General features: G+C 48.7%; 1 protein-coding gene across 1 annotated transcript in view; it reads right to left on the minus strand.

Moving 5' to 3' along the window:
- Positions 1-17721: 17721 nt before the first annotated feature.
- TM2D3 (TM2 domain containing 3) overlaps positions 17722-25680 on the minus strand; it is a 202143-nt gene continuing 194184 nt past the window's right edge. The window contains exon 6 of the mRNA XM_069624763.1: positions 17722-19921. Within this exon, the coding sequence (XP_069480864.1) occupies positions 19756-19921 (166 nt within the window). The 3' untranslated portion in view covers positions 17722-19755. The remainder of the gene's footprint in view (positions 19922-25680) is intronic.

Genomic DNA, 25680 nt, shown 5'->3' on the forward strand with positions numbered 1-25680 from the left:
TTACATCCAGGGATGGGGGTGGTCAGTTTCCACCCCTAGACGGGGACGGAGTCTATGGGTGCGGTCCAACATGAGTTGAGGTTTATCCAGTAGTGGCAGCAAGGATTGAAAAAGGTCCCCTAAATATTCTGCAAGGTTTTGGTCCAAGATTGAGGAGGGGACACACCCCCCGAATACATAGGTTATTCTGTCAGGCCCTGTTCTCCAGATCCGCTTGTTTATATTCTAGGATCTCGTTTGTTGATTAGGGTCTTGATAGTGCATTGAACCTCCAGCAGTGTCGCCGAGTGTTCTTGGGTTAGGTCCTCTACTTCCCCCACTCTGTTCTAGCTTAGTGGTGAGCTCCGCCATACAGGATTGGAATTCAGCTTTAATGTCCAACAAAGACTTATATGTCTCCTTTGTTCGCCAGTTGACCATCGCCTTCAGAGGAAGCTTGAGGCGGAGATTTCGGCTTTTTCTCTCTTCCAGCCGGGAGCAACGTAGTGGTGATATCAGCACTTCTAGAGGTTTTAAGATGTTTAGACATTTTTGTAGGGTCCCAGTAGATTTTGACGTGTTCCCTTCAAGGTGTTGGAAATAGGAGCAGCTGAGGGCATCTTCAGGGTAAGCGGGTAGTCTCTTCTAGCCCTTGTGGTGTGGGCTCCCGGAGGCACAGGCAAAGCAAGGCGGGTGTTAATGTGCGCTTCAGCCTTGAGTCACCCTCGCCCAAGGGGAATATGGCTTCCTTTGTTACAATGGGGCCTCAGGGGGGTAAGGAGTGAGCCTCCCTGCCGTATAGTTCTCAGTGCTATATCAGATGGCGTTCTACTGGGGATTCAATATCCCTCCCTCTGGATGTCAGGGGGGAGAAATGAGGAAAGTCACCTGAGCTCCGGATTCCCGGTTCAGTTTGCCTCAGTTAAGCAGTGGAACCTATTTTCTTCAAGACCCAGTGTCGTCACCCAGAAAGGTTACCTTGCTTATTTCAGGTCTGGTTGATCTAGTCACCAGATCGGTGCGGTGGCCATCTCCGACCTGCTAGTGGCTGTCCTCAGATAATGAAGACAGGCAGAGGATCTCAGAATGGTTAAGCCCTTCTTGTTCGCTCGGGTCAACTGGTTCAGTGAGGTGCTGGGTCTCTGAGGTGATTAAGTGAAGTTGAGCCTTGCTGCTTATCACGCCTAGGAGCAGGGTCTGCAACTCCATATGGCGCGGAATGTTGGGAGACTCCTCTTGTACAAGTGCCAATGAGTGAGGACAGCCGTAATATGGCCGCTGCAAGCGATCCGGGGCGAGGTCTGTGTGGTTTGTTGAAGCAGGAGGCGCCCATGCAGAAAAGAGCTGCTCACTGGAGCGATGGGCCTAGAGGCGCTCAGGAGTTGGCCCCGGCCACCCATTGCATATGGGGACTGGGGCCCATCTCTCCATGTGGCGCAGGACATCGGGAGATCACTGCCTGTGCCCATGTCATCTGACAAACCTTAGGTTGAGCTGCGGTTGCAGTGGGTGATCCGCCATGAGAGACGTGAGGCTTGTTACGGCCGGTGGCGCTGCCGTCTGGATCCGCTGCTCAATGAAGGGCAGGAGTCCCGAAGCATTCCAGTGGTCCCAGCCCCGGCTTTATGTTGCGTCTGGGAGCCAGGGTCTGCGTTCTCATGTGGCGCTGGGCAATAAGAGACCTTCACCTGCGCATATGCTGCCAGATGAGGTCTCGATCTTCCCACAGCTGTTGCAGGCAGCCGGTTATGTAGTGATCCGTTGATAAAGCGCGATTGACACTGGGGTCCTCTCTGGGCCGGTTCAGCTGTGCTTGGAGTCGACACGTCTCTTCCTCTTCATCTCACGAAGTCCGCCTGCCATTTTAGAATGCTCTGATGGTGGGTGCTCTGGATACCGGCGGCAGTCGGGTGAAAGAGTGAGCGTTAGGAGCTCAGTTTGCTACCAGCAGTGCCCGAGGCATTCCAGTCACCGTAGGTTCTTCTATCTGCCAGATACCTAAACGGGAACTGCATCTTTCAGATTACAAAAGTAGGCCTCACAAGGCCATTAGAGGAGCAGCCTCATTCTTGGCGCTCCAGGTCACGCCCCCACCATACTACACATTTTAAGGTTATCCCTTATTCCCGCACTTACCAAACTATTAAACGCTATTATGATATCAGATGCAACATCACAATCTGTGGCTGAATCGTTCCACTATTAAAACTGAATAAAGATCCCTTAGATTGTGCCTACTATCATCAGATCTCCCTTCTTAATAACAATGCAAAAATATTTACTAACATTTTGGCCACTAGGCTAATGCAAGTACTCCCCCAACTTAATAAAAAGAGATCAATCAGTATTTACAATAATTCGAGAAGCACATGTTAATGTATGCAGAGTGACAAATCAGACCAATGGGGAAAAACGCACAGGACAGAAATTTGCTCTCCTGGCAGAACGATTTAGGTTACATGAATTGGACACATATCAAATTTCTTTTGGAAACCTTTGGTTTGGGACAGTTGTTACTAAATATATTGTTGCAACATTGTGTATACCACGCTCTAATATTAAAGTGAATAGTGTTCTGAATGTCTCAGTTCCCATTCCTAAAAGGACATAACAGGGCTCTCTACTTTCCTGCCCCGATTATTGCCATTGCGATGGTGTTATTAGCCCAAAGCATAAGCAGCCAACCTAAAATTCAAAGAGATTGTGGAAGTTCTCAACACAAGGCAACATTATACATAGGTGATATTCTTTTCTTAAAAGAAACCTCTACCAACTACTATGGAAACATTTGAAAGGTTCTGCCTAGCCTGCACATACAGAATCGACTATTACAAATGCAAAGATCTATATATCTCAGAATCGCAACCAACAATCATTAACTTGATTATCCCAGGTTTTAGAAGGACACTTTACCCAGGGTTTAGGGCTGCAAAAATATTGAACAAAGCTTCAGTTATCAAGTCTCCCTTTGCTATTTGCTAAAATGTGCATCACCTACACTAGATAATCCTGACTATTCACCCAGGATAGCACTAAAGAGCTGTGCTGCTTGGGAATTCCAGAAGCCAATAAACTATGAGACCGTTTATGAGTTCCATTTGGAGGAAGTGCAACCATTTCGATATGATCAGATACTACACTGGATTTTCCCAACCTATAATAGCAAATGGGAAAGAGAACCTAAACAGACAAAAATAGTGTCTGAAGGTATTTCTAGGAGGTAGGGTTTTCGATGTGTATCAAAGGTAGTGGAACCTTCTTCTATGATTCAACCATTACCATAGACAGGCACTTGGGAAAACCAGCTAGGAGTGCCAATCTCACAGGGATCTTGGTCATGGATTTGGGAAAGCCTGCACAAATCATCCAACTATAAGCCTATAAAGGAATACTCGGATAAGATCAGTCTTAATTGGTATATGAACCCACAAAGGCCCCATCAACAGAACACCGAAAGATCACCGATTGTTGGAGGACTTGTGGAGGAACTGGGGATATCGGTTATATGTGGTGGGCTTGACGGATATCTCAAAATTATTGGAAAGGGATCTTGAGCTACAATAAGAGTGTTAAAGGCCTTGGTCTCCCATTGAGCCACTCTTGCTTGTGCTTGGGTGACAAAAGCTCAGAAACGAATCATCCCAGATCAGGAGAGATGACTGCTTTAACAGCAAGCTGTTAACTTCAGCTAGACAGACATTAGGACAGTTTTGGAAATCAGAGTCAGGCTCTGTTATCGAACGTTTGTGGTTTAAGATTAGGGTCAATTTGGCTATGGAAAAAGTAACAGTCCTTGTTTATTATAGATTTCCAACATAACCTTCAAAATTTGATCTCCCTTTTTGTAATATCTGAAGGATAGAGAGCAAACATTTTATAGTCTGAAATTTCACAAATAAGCTCTGTGAAGGCATCATAAAGAAGGACACAACAGATTAAAAATTCAAACGATTTTATTAATTTAAAATGTCAGGATGGAAAAAGGCCCAACTTACCCTATGCTACGGTGGGATTTCCCGGCAACCATCGAAAAAAAATCAGAAAAAATGGCCCTACCTAAATAAAACTAAGGAATGTCTGCGTCAGAGTTCAATTTAGGAATCTGTGTCCAAAACCTATGCTTGCCCTCACAACTAATCTATACAATGTGTAGGGACATCAGCAATCAAAGTTACAGTGTTAAAAAATAAAGTCTTGTGTTTCTTCAAGCTCCAGATGATCTTGGCATTCTTTTCCCCCAGATTAAACCAATGAAAGTATTGAGTTATCTTTCTTTACGTTCAATCTCGTTCCACAACAATGGTCTCAGGGTTTCCTTCCCCAAGTTCAATATAGTTCTGCACAATGGTCTTAGGGCTCCCTTGCCCAAGACTCTGATGCATCAAGTTATATTTGACAGTTTCAAAATGTTTAATCCAATTCCAGGTCCACTTGTAACTCCGTTTGGATTTTTATTTCACCAAGTCTTTAGTTATTTCAAATGAACTCAAATACGATAATCCATCAGTTCGAAATAACTTTGAGTGTGTCAAAACCCTTCCTTTCAGGACAAATGTTTCACTTGCGTTGTCTCTTTCACTTAAATTCCTTGAAAACAATTGTAGAATATAGGATTGCTGCTTTGTAGCAGGGTGCAGTAGTTTCAACCCAAATCAATAGTGTATGATACTTTTCATTAAATGTTGATTTGAAAGCCTGCTGGGAGCCGCGGAGCTTGTCGCTGAGGTTGGAGCAGTCTGTGCAGGAAGCTCTCCACCTAGCGTTTTCTGGCTCCATTTTGCATCCAGTCTGCTTTCTACTGCCTTGCTACAGAGACCATAAAGACTGCTGGGAGCGGCGGCAGAGCTTGTCACTGAGGTTGGAGCAGTCTGTGCAGGAAGCTCTCCACCTAGCGTTTTCTGGCTCCATTTTGCATCCAGTCTGCTTTCTACTGCCTTGCTACAGAGACCATAAAGACTGCTGGGAGCCGCAGAGCGGCTGCAGAGCTTGTCGCTGAGGTTGGAGCAGTCTGTGCAGTGCGTGCCAGACCGGACAGCCTAGACATGCTACAACCTGCGACTCCAAACAACTCCCAAGCCACAACGACAACAACGGAACACCAACAAATGGAAGGAGAGACGGACATACGTTGTCTGAGAAGCTCGAAGGCATCTCTGTCCGCTCTCCCAGGGTAGGGCAAGCTAGTTGAGAAAAAACGACTTTTATCAGCACCTTTAAGTCTTTCTGCCACAGGTCATCAACGCAAGGGGGGAACTGTCGCCCCCGGGACTTTCAAAAACAACATCTCTCATCACGGCACAGATAAATGGTGTAAGACTAGAGGCCCCGGAACAAAGTGAAACTATCGCGCGACGGCAACAACATGCGAGGAAAGTGACCGCAGATTCCGAGCGCCCATCGGAGCAGTCGGCAGTTAGATCCTCCCCGTCGGCGGCCGGAGGGGCGACGGCGGGTAGTGATCCCGCGGCTGGGACGCCTGGGGCCCCTGAAATCTCTGATGACAAAGGTCCTGGGCGAAACAGTGCCCCCACAAAGATGCCAGTGTCATCATCAACAGACGCCGTCCCCACAGAAGAACAAGTGGAAAACAGCACGGGGTCCAGTGAAAAGAAGGCACTCCAACCCACCCCTCAGGCGATCCCAATTGCTGATGCGGGGGCCCACTTGTCTCTTCTGCCGTGCACTAGCGGAGGGCCGCCGGAGCTGGGGGGTGAGCGAGGCTCCGCTGCTCTGGGCCCGGAGGGAAGAGCCGGGGAGGGCGGAGCAGGGCCCCCATCGACAAGGAATGGGTGTGTTGCTGCTCCAGACTCGAGGGTTCTGTGTGACAGCGAGTCGGAGGACGGCACAGGAGATACTCTGGACAACAGCGCCGGTTCCCAGGGCTCGAGCATGAAGGAAGGGGCTGCGAGCATAGATCGTTTGAAGGATAAATGTAACCCCGCCAAGAAAGCCGCAGCGCCCGCAAAAACAATTCAGGCAGAAAAACAAGAAGGACCAAAGACAAATCTCCGCTCAAACTTGCAGGTGGGGCAGAGGGTAACCAAATTAGAACTACGAATGGCAACACAGTGAATAAACCACAAAAAATGGGAGTGATGGCTAAGTCAATGCAAACGGAACACACAAAGCAAAAAAACGCATTGAGTGAGGATCAAAACGGCAACAATTTCAGCATTTTTAACTCACACAGCAATAAGGAGGGAGGAAAAGTCAATCTACTGGTGGTCTTCTTCTTTAATGCAACTTCGCTAACGAAAAAAAAGAAGGGCCAAACTCGCCGAGAACCCAGAAGGCCAGAAAAACCGACCCTAAGGTCCAGACGAATGAGGTAGAAACGAAAAAAACAGGGGCAGAGGGACAAAGAAAAAGAAAAAAAAAAATCAGACACAACCAAAAAAGAAGTACTATTGAAACTAACCAAAAGGGTAGAGTCCAGTCCCGGAGGAGCAGCAAATTCCACTACAAAGACAACGGAAATAGTGGAGAAAGAAAGGGAAACCAAGAATGGAAGGTCATTTTGCACCGTGGGTAAGAAGAGCAAGGATTACGAACCAAGCTCACGCACTCTTGCTGACAATTCGCCCAAAACAATAAACAACTTTTTAGCGGACGAGTCTGCCATGATCTGTCGCTATACGAAGATAGCGACGAAGAAGAAAGTCAAAGAGGAGCTCAGAAGGAGAAAGACTTAAAGAGAAACTATGTGGAAGAGAGAAAGTGCAGAGTACCTTCAAGTGAAAAACATCGCAAGGACCTAGGCTCTGCAAAAAGCATCAACAGTATTACAGTAAAGGTAAATGGCAATGGGAAAGAATATGCAAATAGTAGATCAAAAGTAGCAGACAGGGTGGCATACGAGCCTCAAGTAAGAACCGACAAACAACGAGAGGTTGAAAGGAGGGAGAAAGTAGACACCCGAAGGAGACATCCATCGAAGGAAAGAGGGAGACCTTCCAACCACAACAGAAAAGAAAAACCCCAAAGCCTTGTAATCTTGAAATTAGAACAATCTAGCAAAAATAGGGAAAATATGGTCCTAAACAGGAGGACGTTAAGAAACATCTGCAGCTCGACCACGTTACTAAACATCTTGAGGGCAGAAGATTACGTAAGGGTAGAACCTTATCATAGAGGAGAAACGGCAAAGGCATATATCCATATAAAGGCCAGGACCATGCCCCTGTCAATCAGCCAGGCTATTACAGAACTCTCCAAAAACGGCTTCCTCCTATCAATATGGGATGACTCAGAAATCAACTTAGCGAGCGAGGCGGAGGATCCAAAGCTCTCAAGTAGAACTAGATCACCTCGATACAAATCGAAAACAGAGGAGCTTTATAATTCCTGCAGGCTACCAAGGCATATGATAAAGCTGCGAGCACACACCGCCAAAGTAGTGCCTAATCCAGAAGAGCCAAATAGGCAAGGTGCCAAAGAGAGAAGAAACAGTTCTGACCCACCTCAAGATCTCACAACCCCAAAAACAGGCAGGGGATCTGACAATAGAGAAGAAAGAACTCCGATAACAGTAAAAACTGCCAAGGCACGAGACAGCCAGTGAACACCTAATATCATGAATCAGCAAACATTGAAAACAGGAACAGCTGTCCCTCAGATGAAGCAGTTATGGGCGTGGCTACCAAAAACCATATCGGCATATGCCAGGAAATAGCAGCCAGTCACCCTCGGTGAGGACCCTCGAGCGACGTGTACGCAAAAGAAGCAATTATCTTATACACTGACCATGGGATCATGGAACACACGAGGCCATCAACATCTACTAGAAAAAGGCGATGTAAATTTGGGCAATTTCGACATCTTAGCCTTACAAGAAACATGGCTGTTGGAAAAACCACATTTCGATGGCTTCTCGATTGAATTCTCCCCGTAAAGAAAAGTGAAGGGGGTCGCCCGTCCTCAGGGATTCTCCTAGCGGTGAGATCAGGTAGCGGCGTCAGCATTAAAAACACGCTTGCATCATCAATACACCACTTAGCAATATTAACAAAATGGACGATCTCGAACCAACATACCGAGTGTACCGTAGAACTACTAGTAGCAATAATCGCTGTATACTGGAACCCAAAGAGCATCTCAGATGAGGATTTTTTGACGAGCATAAGAGACATTTTGGACCAATTACTAATAGAACTAAAAGTAACGCATATTATATTATGCGGAGACTTAAATGCAAGATGCTCCTCAAAAGGGGCCACTGGACACCAACCAACAACTCCAGCAGAAAAAAGGGGCGAGAAATGGCTCGATTTAATGACCTCACGAGGATGCCATGACTTTGACAAGGTCTTCCCGAAGCAAGATCTGGTCCAGTCATGGGAAAGAGACACCTCCAGTGCACCCATTGATTTTATCTTTGCTACAGACAACATTTTGAGCCTTGCCTCAACATTCGATATTGTGAAAACAAAAGCGAGCGACCACAACCTACTCAAAGCCACATGGGAAATGGGGAAAAGAGCAACTCCTCTGTGAATCCCATCTTGAATCAAATGGTCAAGGGAACCGACTTAAATTGACAGCGGAGCGGATAAAATCACTGAATCAAATTTATCGCAAAGAAGGACAATGTAAAGATACATCGACAGTCTCCTCTTCCTTGTCATACTACTGTAGTAGGTAGAATGGGGCAAACTGAGGGGAGTTGGCATATAACAGCCCATGAAGATGGGTGGGTGTGGGGAGGTTTTGATTGGTCTCTAACAGGAAAAGGGGATACCATGTCTCAGCCAAGGGCTCCCCACTCCCAGTCCCCGAGGACCCTCCGCCCAAGTGTTATTGCCTCGCTTCTCTGCCCCAAGGGTCATGATCCAAAAGTGTTGGCCTTTCCCTGGCCACCTGCCCAGATCCGGGGGAAGTAAATATGAGAACCTCCTCAGGTTTCTAACAGCTCCATAATCTAATAGTCCCCAGCTCTTAATCAGTTTGACCATTCAAAGTGCACATAAATAAATTCATGTAAGTGTGAGTTTTGAATATTGAGCCAGAGTTGGATCCCATCAGGACTTAACCTGTAGTTATATATTTTTAGACTATTCACTTTTGTTTTATTTATTTTTCGGCTATACAGTAGGTTACATGCCATGTTATGTTATGGAAACTTAGTAAAGCGCACGCATACCCAAAGGCATCTTGGTGCTGGCTACTGGGAGGAGAACAAATGGCAAAACCAACACCAGAAAAAAGCCAACTAAAAAAATAGTAGTTTTCAACAGCTTGCAGAAGGTGAGGTGATCTTCAGTGCAGTAGGAAGATCATTCCAGGCTCTGGCAGCAACTACAGAGAAGGCACAACCTCCCTTGCGCGACAGAAGATAGCGGGGAACTACGAAAAGAGACGCATACTGAGATCTCAGCAGACGAATAGCAGCGTAATGAACACACTTGGCTAGAAGGTACTCGGCGCCCATGCCATAAAAGGCACGGTGCACAAAACACAAGGATTTAAACAGGATCTGGCTGGCCACAGGAAGCCAGTGCAATTTCTTTAGCAGGGGGGAAAGGTGAGATCCAAAGGGAGGGCGAAGTATGGAGCGAGCGGCCGCATTCTGCAGCAATTGAAGCCAATTGATCAGATAGAGTGGTTGGGCCAAATAAAGGGAGTTACAGTAATCAAGGGCGCCGAGAACCAGAGCTGGCACTACCGGTGCTTGACATTCAACGGGAATGAAGGGCAGGACTTTCCACAGAATGCAAAGTTTGAAATGTCTGGCACTGCATACGCTGGCCACCTGGTCATCCATGGCCAGAGAGGCAGAGATTTTTACACCCAGGTTCCAGACCGATAGGACCAGAAGAGGAAGAAGGCCAAGACTTGATGGCCAGAATTGGGAGGTCCAAAATAGTTGGGGAGATGAAGTGCCCGCAACCAGGACCTCGGTCTTACTGCCATTAAGCTTTAGCCAGTTGCTCATCATCCAGCGCCTCAGATCCTCCAGGCAGCTCCCGAGACACGCTGCAGTCTCGGCTTGAGTAAGGTCAAGGCGAATGAGGATCTGTACATCGTCCGCATAAGAATAGTAGCGAAACCTGTGCACCTGGATGAGAAGCAAAATAGATCTGATATAAATGTTAAATAGAATAGGGGACAGTGCGGAACCCTAAGGAAAACCACAAAGAAGTGTAACCAAGTCTGAACGGAAAGGAAAAAGAGAGATGGACTGGGAACGATCAGACAGGAAAGAAGTTAACCAGTCTGGGACCCGGCCGGAGAGGCCAGCGTATGAGAGACGAGAGAGCAGGATGGAGTGATCAACAATGTCGAAAGCAGCCGACAAGTCTAAGAGCAGGACCGATCCGACACCACCCTTGTCCACCAGACACACCAGATCATCGAGTACAGAGTTCAGGACAGATTTGGTGCCCCTAACAGGCCGGAAACCAAACTGAAATGGGTCAACGAAGTGGGAAGATTCGAGAAAATTGGACAGAAGGGGGGGGGCACCTGTGCTTCCATCAGCTTCATGAGGAAGGGGAGGAGTGAAATAGGGCGGTAATTAGATAGTACATCAGGGTCAAGAGAGGGCTTCTTAAGACAAGGGACTACCAGGGCGTGCTTAAGAGACGAGGGAATGAGCCCACTAGAAAAGGAGATATTAACAGCAGTGGTAATATGCTTGATCAGATCAACAGATACCTCCTTTAGGCGAACAAGGGGTATAGGATCATTAGGAGACGCGGATTTCAGTTTCGAGATAGCCAGCAGTACATCAGAATTGGAGAACTGCAGGAACGAGGACCAGGAGACGTTAGAAAGGGGACAGACAGTATCAATTGTAGGGGCTGTGAGCAGTGGCAGGCCATCCGTTATGATCAGAGCCAATCAGCCAATTTTCATATTTAATTTTCTTTTCAATCATTTTTCCACCAAGATGTGATATGTAACAATCTTAATGGGGATTATTTTTTTTTTAAATACAATTCCTATAAAACAATACAGCAAGCTTTTTGGAAAAGGTATTCGTCCAACTTCGCCAGATTTCTTTTCCTCAACTGTTGTAGCCAGTTCTTTGGATTCAAAGTTTAATAACAAATATTTCAGCTGTTGGACCTGTACACGGTCTATTGCTCAACCATTACAGATCGTTGCTGCAACAACTCGTAAAAAAGGGATCACCAGTTTGGACTGGTAGACCCTTCAAACAGGTTGACCTGCCCAACTGACAAAGCATTTAGTGACAAGCAGGGACACCAACTTAAATTGTGAGGAGGCTAGGGTGGGAGAGGGTGGAGGTATGCATGATGAGGGTACGACTCAAGATAAGTAGGATGTTGGGGTGGGGAAATGCATGGCAGTTTATTATTGTCAGGTGGAGGCGCTAGAGTGGAGGGGTGGGGGTATGCTAATAATGTTGAGGGGTACGGCATGGCAGGGATGGAAGTGCCATGGGGAGGTGCAGGGGGGCAATTCATTCATTCACCTATGCTGGAGAACAACAGTTACAGGTAAGTAACTTGCTCCTTCTCCAGCATGGGGTCTGGCATGGATTCATATGCTCATGAATACAAGAATACATAGCAGTACACACATGCACAACCATGGGAGGTGGCAAGGCTCAACATGAAGCATCGCTTACCTCCTCAGCAGGCTCAACTTCAAGCAAACAAGTTGCACAGCACTGCTTGGCCGACTCTGGACTCCTCCCTGGAATCCGGGTCGGCGCAGTAGAATCTCGTGAAGGTGTGCGTCGACCTCCACGTAGCAGCCCTGCAGATGTGCAGCAGGGGCACACCAGACAGGAACGCCGTAGTAGCAGTGATCGCTCTGGTCGAATGGGCTCTCAGACGGCCAGGCAATGGTCGGATTGTCAACCGGTGACAGTGCATGATGCAGCCGGAGAGCGATCTGGAAATGGAAGCCTTGGAGAGGGCCTTCCCTTGGTTCACAGGGCCAAAGTTCACAAACAGCTTTGATGTCTTCCGAAAACTCTTTGTGCGGTCCACGTAGAACTTCAGCGCTCTAGCCACATCCAGCGAGTGCAAAGTCCTCTCGGCTGGCGACAAAGATGGGAAGAAAACAGGCAACACCAAGGGCTTGTTGAGATGGAAGTCTGATGGCACCTTGGGCATGAAGGAGGGGTGCCTCCTCAGCACTACCCTTGTCTCGTGGAATGTCAGGTATGGGTGCTTCGCACGACGAGTGGGAGAGGGCCTGCATCTCTCCCACTCGTCGTGCGGAGGTGATGGCCACAAGAAACGCTGTCTTCCACAATAGAAATTTCAGCAGTGCCAAATGCGAAGGCTCGAATGGTGGACCCATGGGCCTGGTCAGCACCACGTTGATCTCCCACGCCGGAGCCTTCACCGGCGGGAACAAGCGGAACAGTCCTTTCATGAACTCCTTCACCAAGCGGTGGGACCACTGCAATGACCGCCCCAGAGTTCTGGTGTAGCGGGAGATAGCCGTCAGATGAATTTTTATGGAGGCATGCGCCAGCCCCGCTTGGCCAGCGACAGCAAATAGGGCAGCACTTGAGGGGCCGTAATCCGTAGAGGGTTGATGATCTGCGCACGGCACCAGACAGAGAACCTCTTCCATGTATGTCCTTAGCACATGAGAGTCGAGGAAGCCCTGGCCTTGGCAAGTACCTCCTTGCAGTCCACCGGGATATCGTAGCCTCTGAACTCTAGTGCTGCAGGATCCAGGCCTACAGGTTCACCGATCCTGGGTCGTGATGCAGGATCGCGCCACCTTCCCTGGCGAGAAGATCTGCGTCCGTCAACTGTTTGACTGGAGGGGACGCTGACATATCCAGAAGGACCACGTCAGTGCGACGAGGATCATCCTGCACCTGGACCGTCTGAGTTGACTGATGAGTCGCAGAAGCAACAGCAATGGTGGGAATGCATAGAGGAACAGGCCGTCCAAGGGGAAGGAGAATGCATCTCCCATGCTCCCCGGCTGGGGAAACCTGCTGGCGAACTTCCGACACTTGGTGTTCGTCGCCGTCGCAAACAGATTGATCTGGGAATTGCCCCATCGTCGAAACAGTAGGTCCACTTTATCCTGCCGAAGTTCCCACTCGTGGCAAGAGCGCAGCTCCCTGCTGAATGAGTCGGCGACTGTGTTCTTCACTCCCACCAGGTGAAAGGGTACCAGGAACATCCCTTGGCCGACGGCCCAGTGCCACAGATCTTGTGCTTCCTTGGAGAGAACCGGGGACCTGGTGCCCCACTGCTTCCAGATGTAGAACATTGTGGTGGTGTTGTCGGTGAAGACCCGTACCACCTTGCTTTGAGGGACGGAAGGAAGGACCTGAGAGCTCCAGGACATTGATGTGCAGCTCCCTCTCCCCGGGAGCCAAAGGCCTGTTGCGTGGAGATCTCCGGTGTGGTGCCCCACCCCTCCTGGGAGGCGTCTGTTGTCAGTTTCCTGATGCGCTGGGGTCTGGAAGTCCATGCCCGCCGCGAGATGCGCGCGGGTGCCCCACCACCGGATCGCTCGTCGGAAAGTCTCGTTGAGGGTGATGTCCTCGAAGCTTCCCGCCACTTGTATTCAAAGGGCGTTGAAGAACTCCTGCAGCGGCCACATCCGCAACCTGCACAGCCGTACGAGGTATATGCATGACATCATGCCGAGCAGGGACTCGATAGACCTCACCCTGGCAATTTCCATGGTCAACAGCCGTTGTCCCTTGCCCAGGACGGCCTTTATCCTCTCCTCCGTTGGTGAGGCCAGCCAGGCACTGTGTTGAGTCTGGCTCCCAGGAACAGGGCGTCCTGCGATGGCACCAAGAAGGACTTTGCATAGTTTATCGAGAACCCCAGTTCTGTGAGCAGGCGGACGGTCCTCGCTGTGTGGTCGACGGCGAGTTCCCTTGACTTCGCTCGGATGAGCCAATCGTCCAGATAGGGGTAGACGTGGATCCCCTGCAGGCACAGCCGCACCGCCACCAGTGCCAGGCACTTGGTGAAGGCCCTTGGCGCCGACTTCAAACCGGGGGACCATGAAGCAGACATTTTCAATGTCCCTTGCATATGGGGATGTGGAAGTGTGCATCCTCCAGGTCCAGTGGGATTTTATGTATATGTAGATGCGGCGGAGATCTAGGATGGGCCGCTAGCCGCCGGTCTTATTTCGGACGAGGAAGTACTGCGAGTATACTCCGGATGCCAGAGCCTCTTCAGACAAGCTCTATCGCACCCTTTTCCAGCATTGCTCATAACTCCAGAAGAAGCTGTGGAATGTGGTTTTCTTTCCTGGCCACCGGTGGAAAATGGGGACACTTACTTTGGAACTACAGAGTGTGTCCGTGGGCCAGGGCACCCAACAGTCGGTGGAGATGGATGTCCACACGCCGATGAAGTTTGTCAGCCAGCCTCCCGCCGGGGTGCTCGGGTGGGGGCCCCGACGTCCTGGCCGGTTCAGTCCTGCTTCGCCGAGGCCTTGCCACCTTGGGCCCCTTGGCGACGACGACGATGTCCATCAGCCTTGCTGCGGCCCCTGTAGGCTTCCTGTGACGAAGAACAAGCCGCCTGACGGTATGACGAAGAGCTGCTGCCGAATCCTTTGGAGGCAACTTGAGACTTGCCTCCAGAGGTCGAAAGGACAGGCGTCACTGATGGAACGTGCCCAAGGCACGGGCCGTCTTGGTGTCCACCTTGATGGCCTGCAGTGACTCGTCCACTGCCTTGCCGAACAGGTTGTTCCCGTTGAACGGCATGTCCAGTAACCTGGTCTGTACATCCTGACGGAACTCGGTGGCGCTGAGCCAACCGCGCCGGCGAAGGCAAATGCCGTTGCCCATCTGGCAAAAACCGGTGTCAGCGATGTCTGTGGCTTCCGTGATGGCGTGGTCAGAAGCCACCTCGCCCTCCTGCAGGATTTCGAGGGTCTCCGCTCTTGTCGTCCGGGAGGAAGTCCAGGAGGGGGGCGATTTTAAACCACAGCTCCCTATCGTAGTGGGCCACAATAGCGAGAGCATTGGCCGTCTTAATGGTCGTCGCTGCCGACGAGATGACCCGACGTCCCATGGCGTCCAGCTTCTTCCCCTCGCTGTGCATCTGGGAAGTGGAAGTCGATGCCGTTGCCCCTGTATATTTCTTCTTGGCCGCTGCGGAGACTACTGATTCCGAGGCACATAGGAGTGGAATCTGGGACCCGGTAGTACTTCTTGTACCAGTCTCTCTTTGCAGGGGCTGTGGACGGGTCCTTCAGAAGGGACAGTCCCTTGTTCCAAGATGCCGTCCAACAGCGGTACTGAGAGTACGGTCTTCCTCTTGGCCTCTCGTCGTTGATAAAGGAATCCCTCTTTCTGCTCTTCGGGGCCTAGTTGGAAGAGTTCCAAGGCCCTAGCGATCATAGCGTGAAACGAGACAATTTCGTCGGGAGGGGAAGCCTGGGGAGGGGGCAATGGGAGATCTGTTCCGTCGTCGCCACTGTCGTCCGTCCCCGTCGTTGCCGTCTCAGTCTCTGTCTCATCCCTCGGTGGAGGGGATGGAGGTGAAGGATGCAAGGGTGGGGGCGGATGGACTTGCCTCCGCTTGTTCGGAGTGCTCTCAGATGGCTCAGGCGCCGCTGGATCGTCCGCCGGAGGTAAGGGCAACCTTGTCCTTATCTCTGTGCACACGGTGTGCAGCGCCATCAAGATGTCTTCTGACCTGTCTGGTGGTGGTGGCGGCATCGGTTGCAACGGGAGCGTCAGCAGAGGCATGGTGTCCTCCGGTTCCTCTTCAACCTGCCGTTCTTCGTCGGCTCCACCCTCGCTCTCCACGTCCGCCTCGTCAGGATCCTTCCCGCAGGCCCCGACCTCTTCGAACCTTTTGTCCAGGACTGACTTGATGACAGACCACTCTCCTCAGAGGAGGTATCCGAGTCCGCTAGGACTACCACGACACCCCCCCCCCCTTCACAGCCCGGGGCTTCACGGGGGTCTTTTCGATCGGCTGGAAAGAGGATTTCATGGTCCGGACGGACATGTTCTTGCAGAACGCATAGTACTCCTCCACGTGCAACTTGTCGGAGTGCAGACAGTAGAGGCACCTGGAGTGCTCATCCTCCTTGAAGATGTTCTGAAGTCCACTTCCTGGGCAGATCCTAAACAGCTTGGATCCAACGGGCGTCGAGTCTCTTTTGTCCTGAGCCATGTCCATGCAGGGTAGGCCTCAAAGATCTTCCGGAATCCTCCAAGAAGTGACATTCGACGAAAATCGCCCTTGAGGGGTGTAGAAAAATTCTGCAACGGGTCCCTGTTTCAAAAAACGCAACACGCAGTAAAAGCTCGAGAGCTATAGCACGAGGACTCCCAACACTTGAACATGCGGTTAAAATCTGAAGAGGGCTGCCAGAGGAGGGGCTTAGGTAGAGGGCAGTATGGCCCAGAGACCAGTGATTGGTAACTAGGAGAAAGACAGTTCAGAAACGAAACTGAAAATGATTTTTTTTTTTACCGAGGATTCCCAGCCTGACGACGGGGAATAGTCATGAGCATGTGAATCCATGCCAGACCCCATGCTGGAGAAGGTGAGGTTTAGGGATTAGTTTAAGTGAAATGGGCTCAGCAGTTGCATATGTCGACCACATGGAGTTACCCAAAAAGCAAATGCTCACAGGTAGTATTAGGGGGTAAGCAGATGGGAAGGGGAGAGCAGTTGTCTCCGACCAGTAGTAAGGTCGCCAACTTAGTTGTCTATAAATAGATATAGAAAGTCAAATAGTTGCACACCCTTAAGTTTGTCTCATTTTGGGTTTGAACCATCAAACATTGTTCAGTTCAATTGTTTACACTGTGTGCAGATGCGGGGATGGTGGTAGGAATACCAAAATCTTGGGTTCACAGTCATACAAGGCTGTGTGTCTTGCAAGATTCTAGTTAGTTGCAACTGCTCTATCAAGGTGAACCCCATGCTAAAATATATATATTTTTTTTTAAAGTTGCCATGGTAACAGACATACACCCAAATGTGCGCTTGCTTACTGATGTACCTGAAATAGCCAGCATGACAATTCACTACTCGCTCTGCTTCTGTTGCTCACGACTGGTCTCTGGACTCTCTGGCTTCCCCGTGACTGGCCCAGTTGATGGTTGCTGGAAGCTTGAGGGTGATAGGGCATCCGGATTTGAACCTTAACACTCTTGATGGTCCGTGAAAGAAAAACAATGACTCACATGCCTGTGCCAGGTAGACATCTGATTGAATGCATCTGAACATTACCAGCATAAACATGGGATACATTTCAGTGGGCCTACAGGCGAGATGCAGGGCCTTCTAGCTAAACTCCTGTACCTAGTGTTTAGACCTCTTCACAAATGATCAAGGAAAGGGGTGATCACTCACTTGCAATGCCATTGCCCAGTGTTAAACTGTGGAGACTAAAGAGCAACCCTCCCATTGAGGGAGAGGCTAGGCCATTGTCCTCATCCAAATTAAATAATTCTCTGCTATTTTCATTTTGTAACTGCTTGGGAAACCAAAGTACAAACAAATAGTTTCAGATCCTGGTTGGTGGAGAAGATAGGCGTTCCACACTCTTGACTTTTTCTATCTTATCTATCCAGCGTGCCCAGGTTTCTTGAATCAAGTCTCTTTGTTTTGCATTAGTGTTTCATCTTTGTATGAAGCCTCTCTCTACTCCACCTTTGGGTATAGTAATGTTAGAACACAGTTTGAAAACTGAACGTAACAAAAGACAAAAACAATTTTCTGTACCTGTGTTCCATATTTTAGATGGCGTTGGGAAATCACAAAAATAAATTGGGTACATCTTTAGCAATCGCAATACAACTCAGGAGGCATACATAGTTTATTGTTTCACACAGGTGCACTTAGTTGACCAAATAAAAGCAGAAACTAACACACAATAACACATCTGCATAAAATGAAAGGAGGTTGCAAGACATTTCAAAATTCCTATTTCTTCATTCACCTCATGCAAGTGATTTCTCTTATTTCACAGTGGACAGACTATATACATTCCTGCAGGCATATATACTATTGACATGCTAGATTTGGCTTCTTTGGCCTAAATCCAATCTATCTGTTTTAGATTCTGCATAATACATGCTGATAATAAAGACTCTTTGTTAGATGGCGTGGCATGCAGCAGGGAGAGTATGGGGGACACCCAAGGGATCAGTCAAAAGTGGTATATGAATATATATGTTAATGGCCAATTGTATCTTATTTTGTTAGCATATCTGAAGCATTTTATTTCCATTATGTGAACTGCCTTCAATGCCTTACACATAAAATTAAAGTGCAGGAGAGGAAGTGCATTCTTCATCTCCTTTGTAGCAGCACTGTAAAAGGTTTAATTTCTTTTACTTTCATAAATTTTGCATACTTAATAATATGCCCAATCACTAAAAGTATCAGCAGTAATGCTAGTACTACCAATAGTATAGTTGCTTCCAGGTTTACTAGTAGTATTGCTATCAGTAATAATAAGATCAATAAAAGTAGAATTGGTAATAGTACTATCATTATTAACAGTAGCAATAACAGTAGATCTACAACTCCTGCCACAACCAATTGTAAGATCACTATTACTAGCTGTAGTGGTGCTACCACTACTAGGAGTAGTTTTTGTAATGCTACTACCAGCACCAGCAGAACTGTCAGTGATTGCATATGTGGTGGTAATGCTACACTAATAGCATTGGTGTAGATGCAAATACTTGCCATGTGTGCTTATCTATAATAGATAGGAGCAGGATCACAGGTATATTGAGGGTAGTGGGCAAGATTACCAAATAAGTATATGACTATGTATAGGTGACGAGAAAAGAATATGGTGGGGAGGTGCAAGATATCCAGACAGGACTGGGCTATCAGATGCACAGTAACCATTTACATTGTATCTTTGCTATTGTAATGGCTCTGGGGACTGCACTTGATCTCCTGTTTTAGACTTTGAAGGAATGCCACAAAACCTAAGACAACTTAAGTTAAAAGAAGGCATACAAAATAAAGTTGGGAATTCAATAGAATCAACATGTTTTATTTCTGTACAATGTTTACTTCACCTGTACAAAAATGGTCGACTTCATACAAGAATGAAAAGCTTCACTGAGCCTCTGCTGGCCTACGCCCAGAAACAGCTATTCATTTAGAATAATGTGCTACCCTGCTACTCCTACTATTCTATACTCCCAAACATCACCTAGATATAGTGTTCATTCTCAATAAAGGGGTAGGTTTCCTAAGTTCTGAGCAGACTTTCCCCTTAATAACAAAATTGTGTATGTGGGGGCTGGGGGAGAGGGGGCATGAAATGTATCAATCATGTTTGAAAGAATATGAATTCATGTAACAAGAAGACCTTAAAGAGTTTGAGTTTTTTTTGTCTATCTTCCACATTAGATCTCACCCCCTTTCTCGTCCAACAATGTTCTGTGACTGTACACACTGGGGCTACCTAACTTACTGTAGTCAATTTTATTTACAATTTCGTTCAAATAAAATGGGAACCTAACCCCACTGGCCGAACCTTCCCTACACAAGAAACATAATGGAACTTGGATATGCCAGTTCCTAAAGAGGCAGCATATATCAAAATAAACCCTGTTTTTCACACAAGTTGAAAGGATTTCTGATCCTAAATCTCTTGCCATATTATTTTACTTGTGTTCAAGTGCAAACAATTTTTCATGGAAAAAACATAGCTTGTAGGTAAATTACATTTAACCAATGCACTCAAACTAATTAAACCTTAATAAAGGCGGATGAAGTACAGATACCGTACAATCTACATGCAGAAAATGGTCACAATGCCAACATCTTCAGACCAATTTCTTTGCTGTCCGACAACTTTTTGTCATTAAATATAAAGAGATCCGTCTGCAGGTCCAACATAGCCTACTCCAATTAACAAAACATCAATCAAAGTCCATATTCCAAGACCTCCAAAGCTGAAGAGTTTTCCAAGACCTTCACGCCACTGGCCCAGATAAAAACGATCTGCTCCAAATCCACCCAGTGTAATACTGCAGGAGAAAAAAGACATATTGAGACACAGTGATTGAACCCAAAAAAAGAACTTGCTTTCATACAAACGTAGTGACACATCAGGGATTCATCGTGGCCACTAGGAGAAGATTTTAAACCTTTGTTGAACCTAAGCAAAACTGACAGGATAGGGGTACAATTAAAATCAAAGTATGAGCTTCACAAGATCGCACAACATTCAACCCTCTAGTGTGTGTTTAATTTAAAGGGATAGTCCAGTAAAAATGTGTATTTAAAAAATAGATAGGCAATATTAAAAAAAAAATACTAGCACTTTTTGTTTTAAACTTCATATGTAAAATTTTGAGCTATTCAAGCTCAAAATTCGCAAAAGCAAGCACATGGGCGCATCCATTTTGTGAGATGGATGCCCACCTGTGCTGGCTTTTGCGGCACTGATGAAGGAAAAGCCAGCCAGCTTTAGTAAACAAAAGCTACCGCTGGGTGGCTTTTCCTTCATTGGTGCCGGGACTCGGACCGGAGACCAGAGCAGGAAAGCTGCAGCTGAAAAATAAGCACTAGTTGCAGTTTTTTTTCTAAGTTTTCCGGGCTGGAGGAGCCCGGAAAACTAAGAAATAAAACCGCAGCTTTAAAAACGATGTATGTATGTTTGCGGTCGCTTTTGAAGCAACCGCAAACATAAATACAACGTTGTGTTTGAAAACGCTGCGGTTTTTCTTTCCAAGTTTCTCAGGCTCCTCCGGCTCGGAGGAGCCTGAGAAACTCGGAAAGAAAAACCGCAGCGTTTTCAAACACAACCGCGTTGTGTTTCTGCCTGCTGTGGCTATCACTTTGGGTCTCCGGTGCTCCCCACGGGGGGCCTGAGAGCCCCAAATGGGAAAGCAGATTTAGGCAGAAACACAACCGCGTTGTGTTCCTGCCTGCCTTGGCTTTCACTTTGGGTTTCCGGTGCTCCCCACGGGGGGCCTGAGAGCCCCAAATGGGAAAGCAGATTTAGGCAGAATCACAACCGCGTTGTGTTTCTGCCTGCCTTGGCTTTCACTTTGGGTCTCCGGTGCTCCCCTGGGGGAGCACCGGAGACCCAAAGTGATAGCCACAGCAGACAGAAACACAACGCGGCTGTGTTTGAAAACGCTGCGGTTTTTCTTTCCGAGTTTCTCAGGCTCCTCCGAGTCGGTTTTCTTGGAAAGAAAAACCGCAGCGTTTACAAACACAACGTTGTATTTATGTTTGTGGTTGCTTCAAAAGCGACCGCAAACATAAAAACAACATTTTTAAAGCTGCGGTTTTATTTCTACGTTTTCGGGGCTCCTCCAGCCCGGAAAACTTAGAAAAAAAAAAACGCAACTAGTGCTTATTTTTAAAAAATAAATAAATAGCACTTACCGAGATTCAGCTGCAGCTTTCCTGCTCTGGTCTCCGGTCCCCCGTCCTCCGCGTACAGCACCAATGAAGGAAAAGCCACCCAGCAGTAGCTTTTGTTTACTACAGCTGGCTGGCTTTTCCTTCAATAGTGCCGCAAAAGCCAGCACAGGCGGGCATCCATTTCACAAGATGGATTGCGCCCATGTGCTTGCTTTTGCGAATTTTGAGCTTGAATAGCTCAAAATTTTACATAGGAAGTTTAAAAAAAAAAAAGTGCTAGTATTTTTTTTTTAATGTTGCCTATCTATTTTTTAAATAACATTTTTTACTGGACTATCCCTTTAACACATCATAGTGTGGCGAGTCAGAAGAAGAACGCGGACTCCTTACGGGCATTGTAGTCAAAGTTTTATTTAAACAAAACAAATAATGCCCATCTTTCCCTATCACTATGGGTGGTCCCTGCCTCCTATATTAACTAAGGTGCTCGTCAGTCGGTCGTGATTGTCCAAACCAAATAAGTCCACCGTCCAAATTACCCTCACTGACGCTACCACTATGTAAAGCTAACTTGAATCAGGAGAAGAACAAGTTACTTTCTTACCTGGTAACATTCTTTCGATGGGATGGTCCGACGACGTATTCCATATCTATGACATGTAATCACCACAGCTGTGCTGCTTCGGAAACTTTTCAGCGTCTGCGTCCTGCGTCGATGCGTCGATGCGCCGTCGTCGAGGACCTCCTCCGACGTCATCTGATGTGATAAGTAGGACGCACGACGCCCATAGCCTCAGTTGTAGTTTTTTCCCCCAGAACGTGTGACATAAGTCAACTGCCAGTCAGACACAAAGCCTTGCGGAACGTAAGCTGCAATCGCAAAAGAAATTCTGCAGCGGGGAAGGCAGGGCGGGAGCGATATGGAATACGTCGTCGGACCATCCCATCGAAAGAACGTTACCAGGTAAGAAAGTAACTTGTTCTTCGAGGGGATTGGGTCCTCCGACGTATTCCATATCTATGACAGACTCCCAAAGCAGTACCAAAGCAAGGAGGAGGGAAAGAATTTAGAATCAAAATTTAGAATAGCCAATCAAATAGCAGAGCAAAGGACCGCCTTGCCAAAGGCCAGATCCTGTGCTCGGATGGAATCGAGGGAATAGAGACGTACAAATGTATGTACTGAAGCCCAGGTGGCTGCATCACAGATGTTGCGAATAGGAACACCCCTCTGCAGGGCAGTAGACGCAGCCATACCCCTGGTAGAATGGGCCCGCAAGCCAGCCGGTGGATCCTTACCCGCCAAGCGGTAGCACTCCGAGAAGGCCAAAATAATCCAGCGAGACAAAGTCTGTTTCGTCACAGCTTGCCCCAAACGCTTTCCAGCGTAACCAATAAAGAGTTGATCATCCACTCTGACCCGGGACATGCGTGAAACATAAAAGCTTAAAGCTCTCCTAGGATCAAGCCTATGGAGCCTCTCCTCTTCCTTACCAGGATGCGGAGGAGGATAGAATGCCGGAAGAACAACCTTCTGGGCCAAATGAAATTCCGTCACTACCTTCGGAAGAAAAGAAGGACGAACTCTAAGGACAACCCTGTCCTTGTGAAATACAGTGAAGGGAGGCTTAACTGAAAGTGCCTGTAACTCACTCACTCTGCGAGCGGAAGTAACCGCAACTAAAAACACAGTTTTCAGAGTTAACAGCCTCAAAGGGCAAGAATGTAAAGGCTCAAACGGAGCACCCATAAGAAACTTAAGAACAAGGTTTAAATCCCAACCGGGCACCAGGAAAGGTGACGGAGGGAACACATTAGTGAGCCCTTTCAGGAACTGTGAAATCAAAGGGATTTTAAAGTAAGAACACTCTTCAGACGAGCGCTTAAAGATGGACAGCGCCGCCAGGTAACCCTTAACGGTACCCACTTGCAAGCCCATGTGGGCCAAAGAAAGTAAAAAGGACAGAACCATGGGGATGTCACATGCAAAAGGATCCACATTCTGAACTCTGCACCAGTCGCAGAACTTACGCCAACGGCAACGGTACAGAGACTTTGTTGCTGGCCTTCGGGCCGAAAGCAACACCTCCATCACGTCCTCAGGGAGGTCCCAATCCTTATACCTCAACCTTTCAGAAGCCAAGCGTGAAGGTTGAGGGATCCGACCTCTGGATGGAGAACCTGACCCCCCTCCCGTGAGAGCAGATCGTCTCGGTAGGGAAGACGACGTGGAGGGCAGATGGATAAGTCGAGAAGGTCCGGGTACCATGTCCTCTGAGCCCACGCCGGGGCAATGAGGATCATCCGGGAACCGAACTTCCGTAACCTCCGCAGCACTTGCGGGATGACGGGGACTGGAGGAAACGCGTACAGCAGCGGGAAGGACCACTCCACCACGAACGCGTCTCCTAAGGCTCCTTTTGGAGGAAATTCCCGCGAGCAAAACCTTTCGCACTTCCGGTTGACACTGGAGGTGAAGAGATCCACTTGAGGGGTCCCCCAAAGGGCGAAGATTTCCAGGAGAATCTCCTGAGCAAACTCCCACTCGTGAGAGATCGCGCTCTGCCTGCTCAGAGCATCCGCCGTCACGTTTTCGGCTCCGGCCAGATGAACTGCCGAGATCGAAACTTCCTGCTGGATGGCCCAGAACTCGAGCTGCATCGCCTCCCTGCACAGAGGAAGTGACCCTGCCCCCCCCTTTTTGTTGAGGTAGTGCATGGCCACTGTGTTGTCCGTCAGGATCAGGACATTCTTCCCTCGCACAGACGGCAGAAAAGCCTTCAGGGCTAGCCTGACGGCCCTCAGCTCCAACAGATTGATATGGAGTCTGGACTCCGACGGAGACCAACGACCGCTGACTGTCAGCCCGTTGGCATGAGCTCCCCATCCCGTGAGGGATGCATCCGTCACGATCGTCACCTCCGGCCAGGGAAGCCAAAATGGAGCCCCCCTCATCAAGTTGCCTTCGACGGCCCACCATAGAAGGTCCCGGGCGACCGAGGACGGCACCTGAATTGAGTCCGACATCCTGCCGGAGGACTGCGACCATTGCGTCTTGAGTGCCCACTGCAAAGATCTCATCCGCAGGCGAGCCTCTGGCACCAGAAGAATGCAGGATGCCATGAGGCCGAGCAACCTCAAGAACTCGAACGCTGGGAGCGTCTGGGCATGCTGAAACTTGTGCACCATCTGCTGAATGTGAAGAGCCCTCACCTGGGGAGGAAAACACAGCCCCAGGGAAGTGTCGAGCACTGCTCTGATGTACTGGAGCCGCTGTGTTGGCGTCAAATGAGACTTCTTTAAATTGAGGGAGAAGCCCAGCCTGTGAAGGGAGCGACAGGTGACCGACAGATGATCCAGGACTTGCTCGGGAGAGCTCCCCCTGATCAACCAATCGTCCAGGTAGGGGTAGACGTGAATCCCCCCTTGCCTGAGATGCGCTGCCACCACCACCATGAGCTTGGTGAAAACCCTCGGGGCGGAGGTCAATCCGAACGGCAGGACCCGAAACTGAAAGTGCGAGTCGCCAACCGCGAACCTCAGGTACTTCTTGTGCTTGGGATGGATCGGCACATGGAAGTAAGCATCCTTGAGGTCGAGTGACACCAACCAGTCCTGAAGCTGAAGGGCCTGGAGGACTTGAGAGAGTGTAACCATCTTGAACCTGTCCTTCCTGAGGAGTTTGTTCAAACCGCGCAAGTCCATGATGGGTCTCAATCCCCCGTCTTTCTTCGAAACCAAAAAATAAGGGGAATACCATCCCTTGTTCCTCTCCGCTACAGGCACCAGTTCTATGGCGCCTTTCTCCAGCAGGGCTTGAATTTCCTGCGCAAGGAGCGGATCCGGACTCTGCAAAGAGAGGTTCCCCGGTGGATTGTCGCAAGGCCTGTGCCGAAAGGGAAGACAGTAGCCGTGGGTTATGATCTCCAGAACCCACACATCTGAAGTAATGGTTTGCCACTCTACAAGATGCTGCGCCAGCCTTCCCCCAACCGGCGAACCATGGGACATGGCCTCACGACTGAGTGGGAGCGGCTGCGGCGTTACCTGAGGGCAAAGAGGCAACTGCCCGAGCGGCCTTGGCACCACGGGTACCCTGTCGTCCACCTCTGGTACCCCTGCGTTGGCCTCTTTGACTGCCAGCTCCTCTCGCTTTACTGAAGGATGAGTAATAGCGAAAGGAACCACCCATCCACTGCTGTCCCCTAGGACGAAAAGGCGAGGTTGGCGAACTGCAGCGCCCAACGACTCCGCTGCAGCTTTTGAGGTCTGCAACCTCTCAAGGCTCTCGTCAGCCTTGCTGCCAAAAAGGTGTTCACCGTCAAAGGGCATGTTGAGGAGCCGGGACTGCACATCAGGAGCAAACCCCGACTTCCGCAACCACGCAAACCTGCGCATCACGGTGCTTGCC

This window comes from Ambystoma mexicanum, chromosome 11, assembly GCF_040938575.1.
Source record: "Ambystoma mexicanum isolate Mex_15411 chromosome 11, UKY_AmexF1_1, whole genome shotgun sequence".
Lineage (NCBI taxonomy): Eukaryota > Metazoa > Chordata > Amphibia > Caudata > Ambystomatidae > Ambystoma > Ambystoma mexicanum.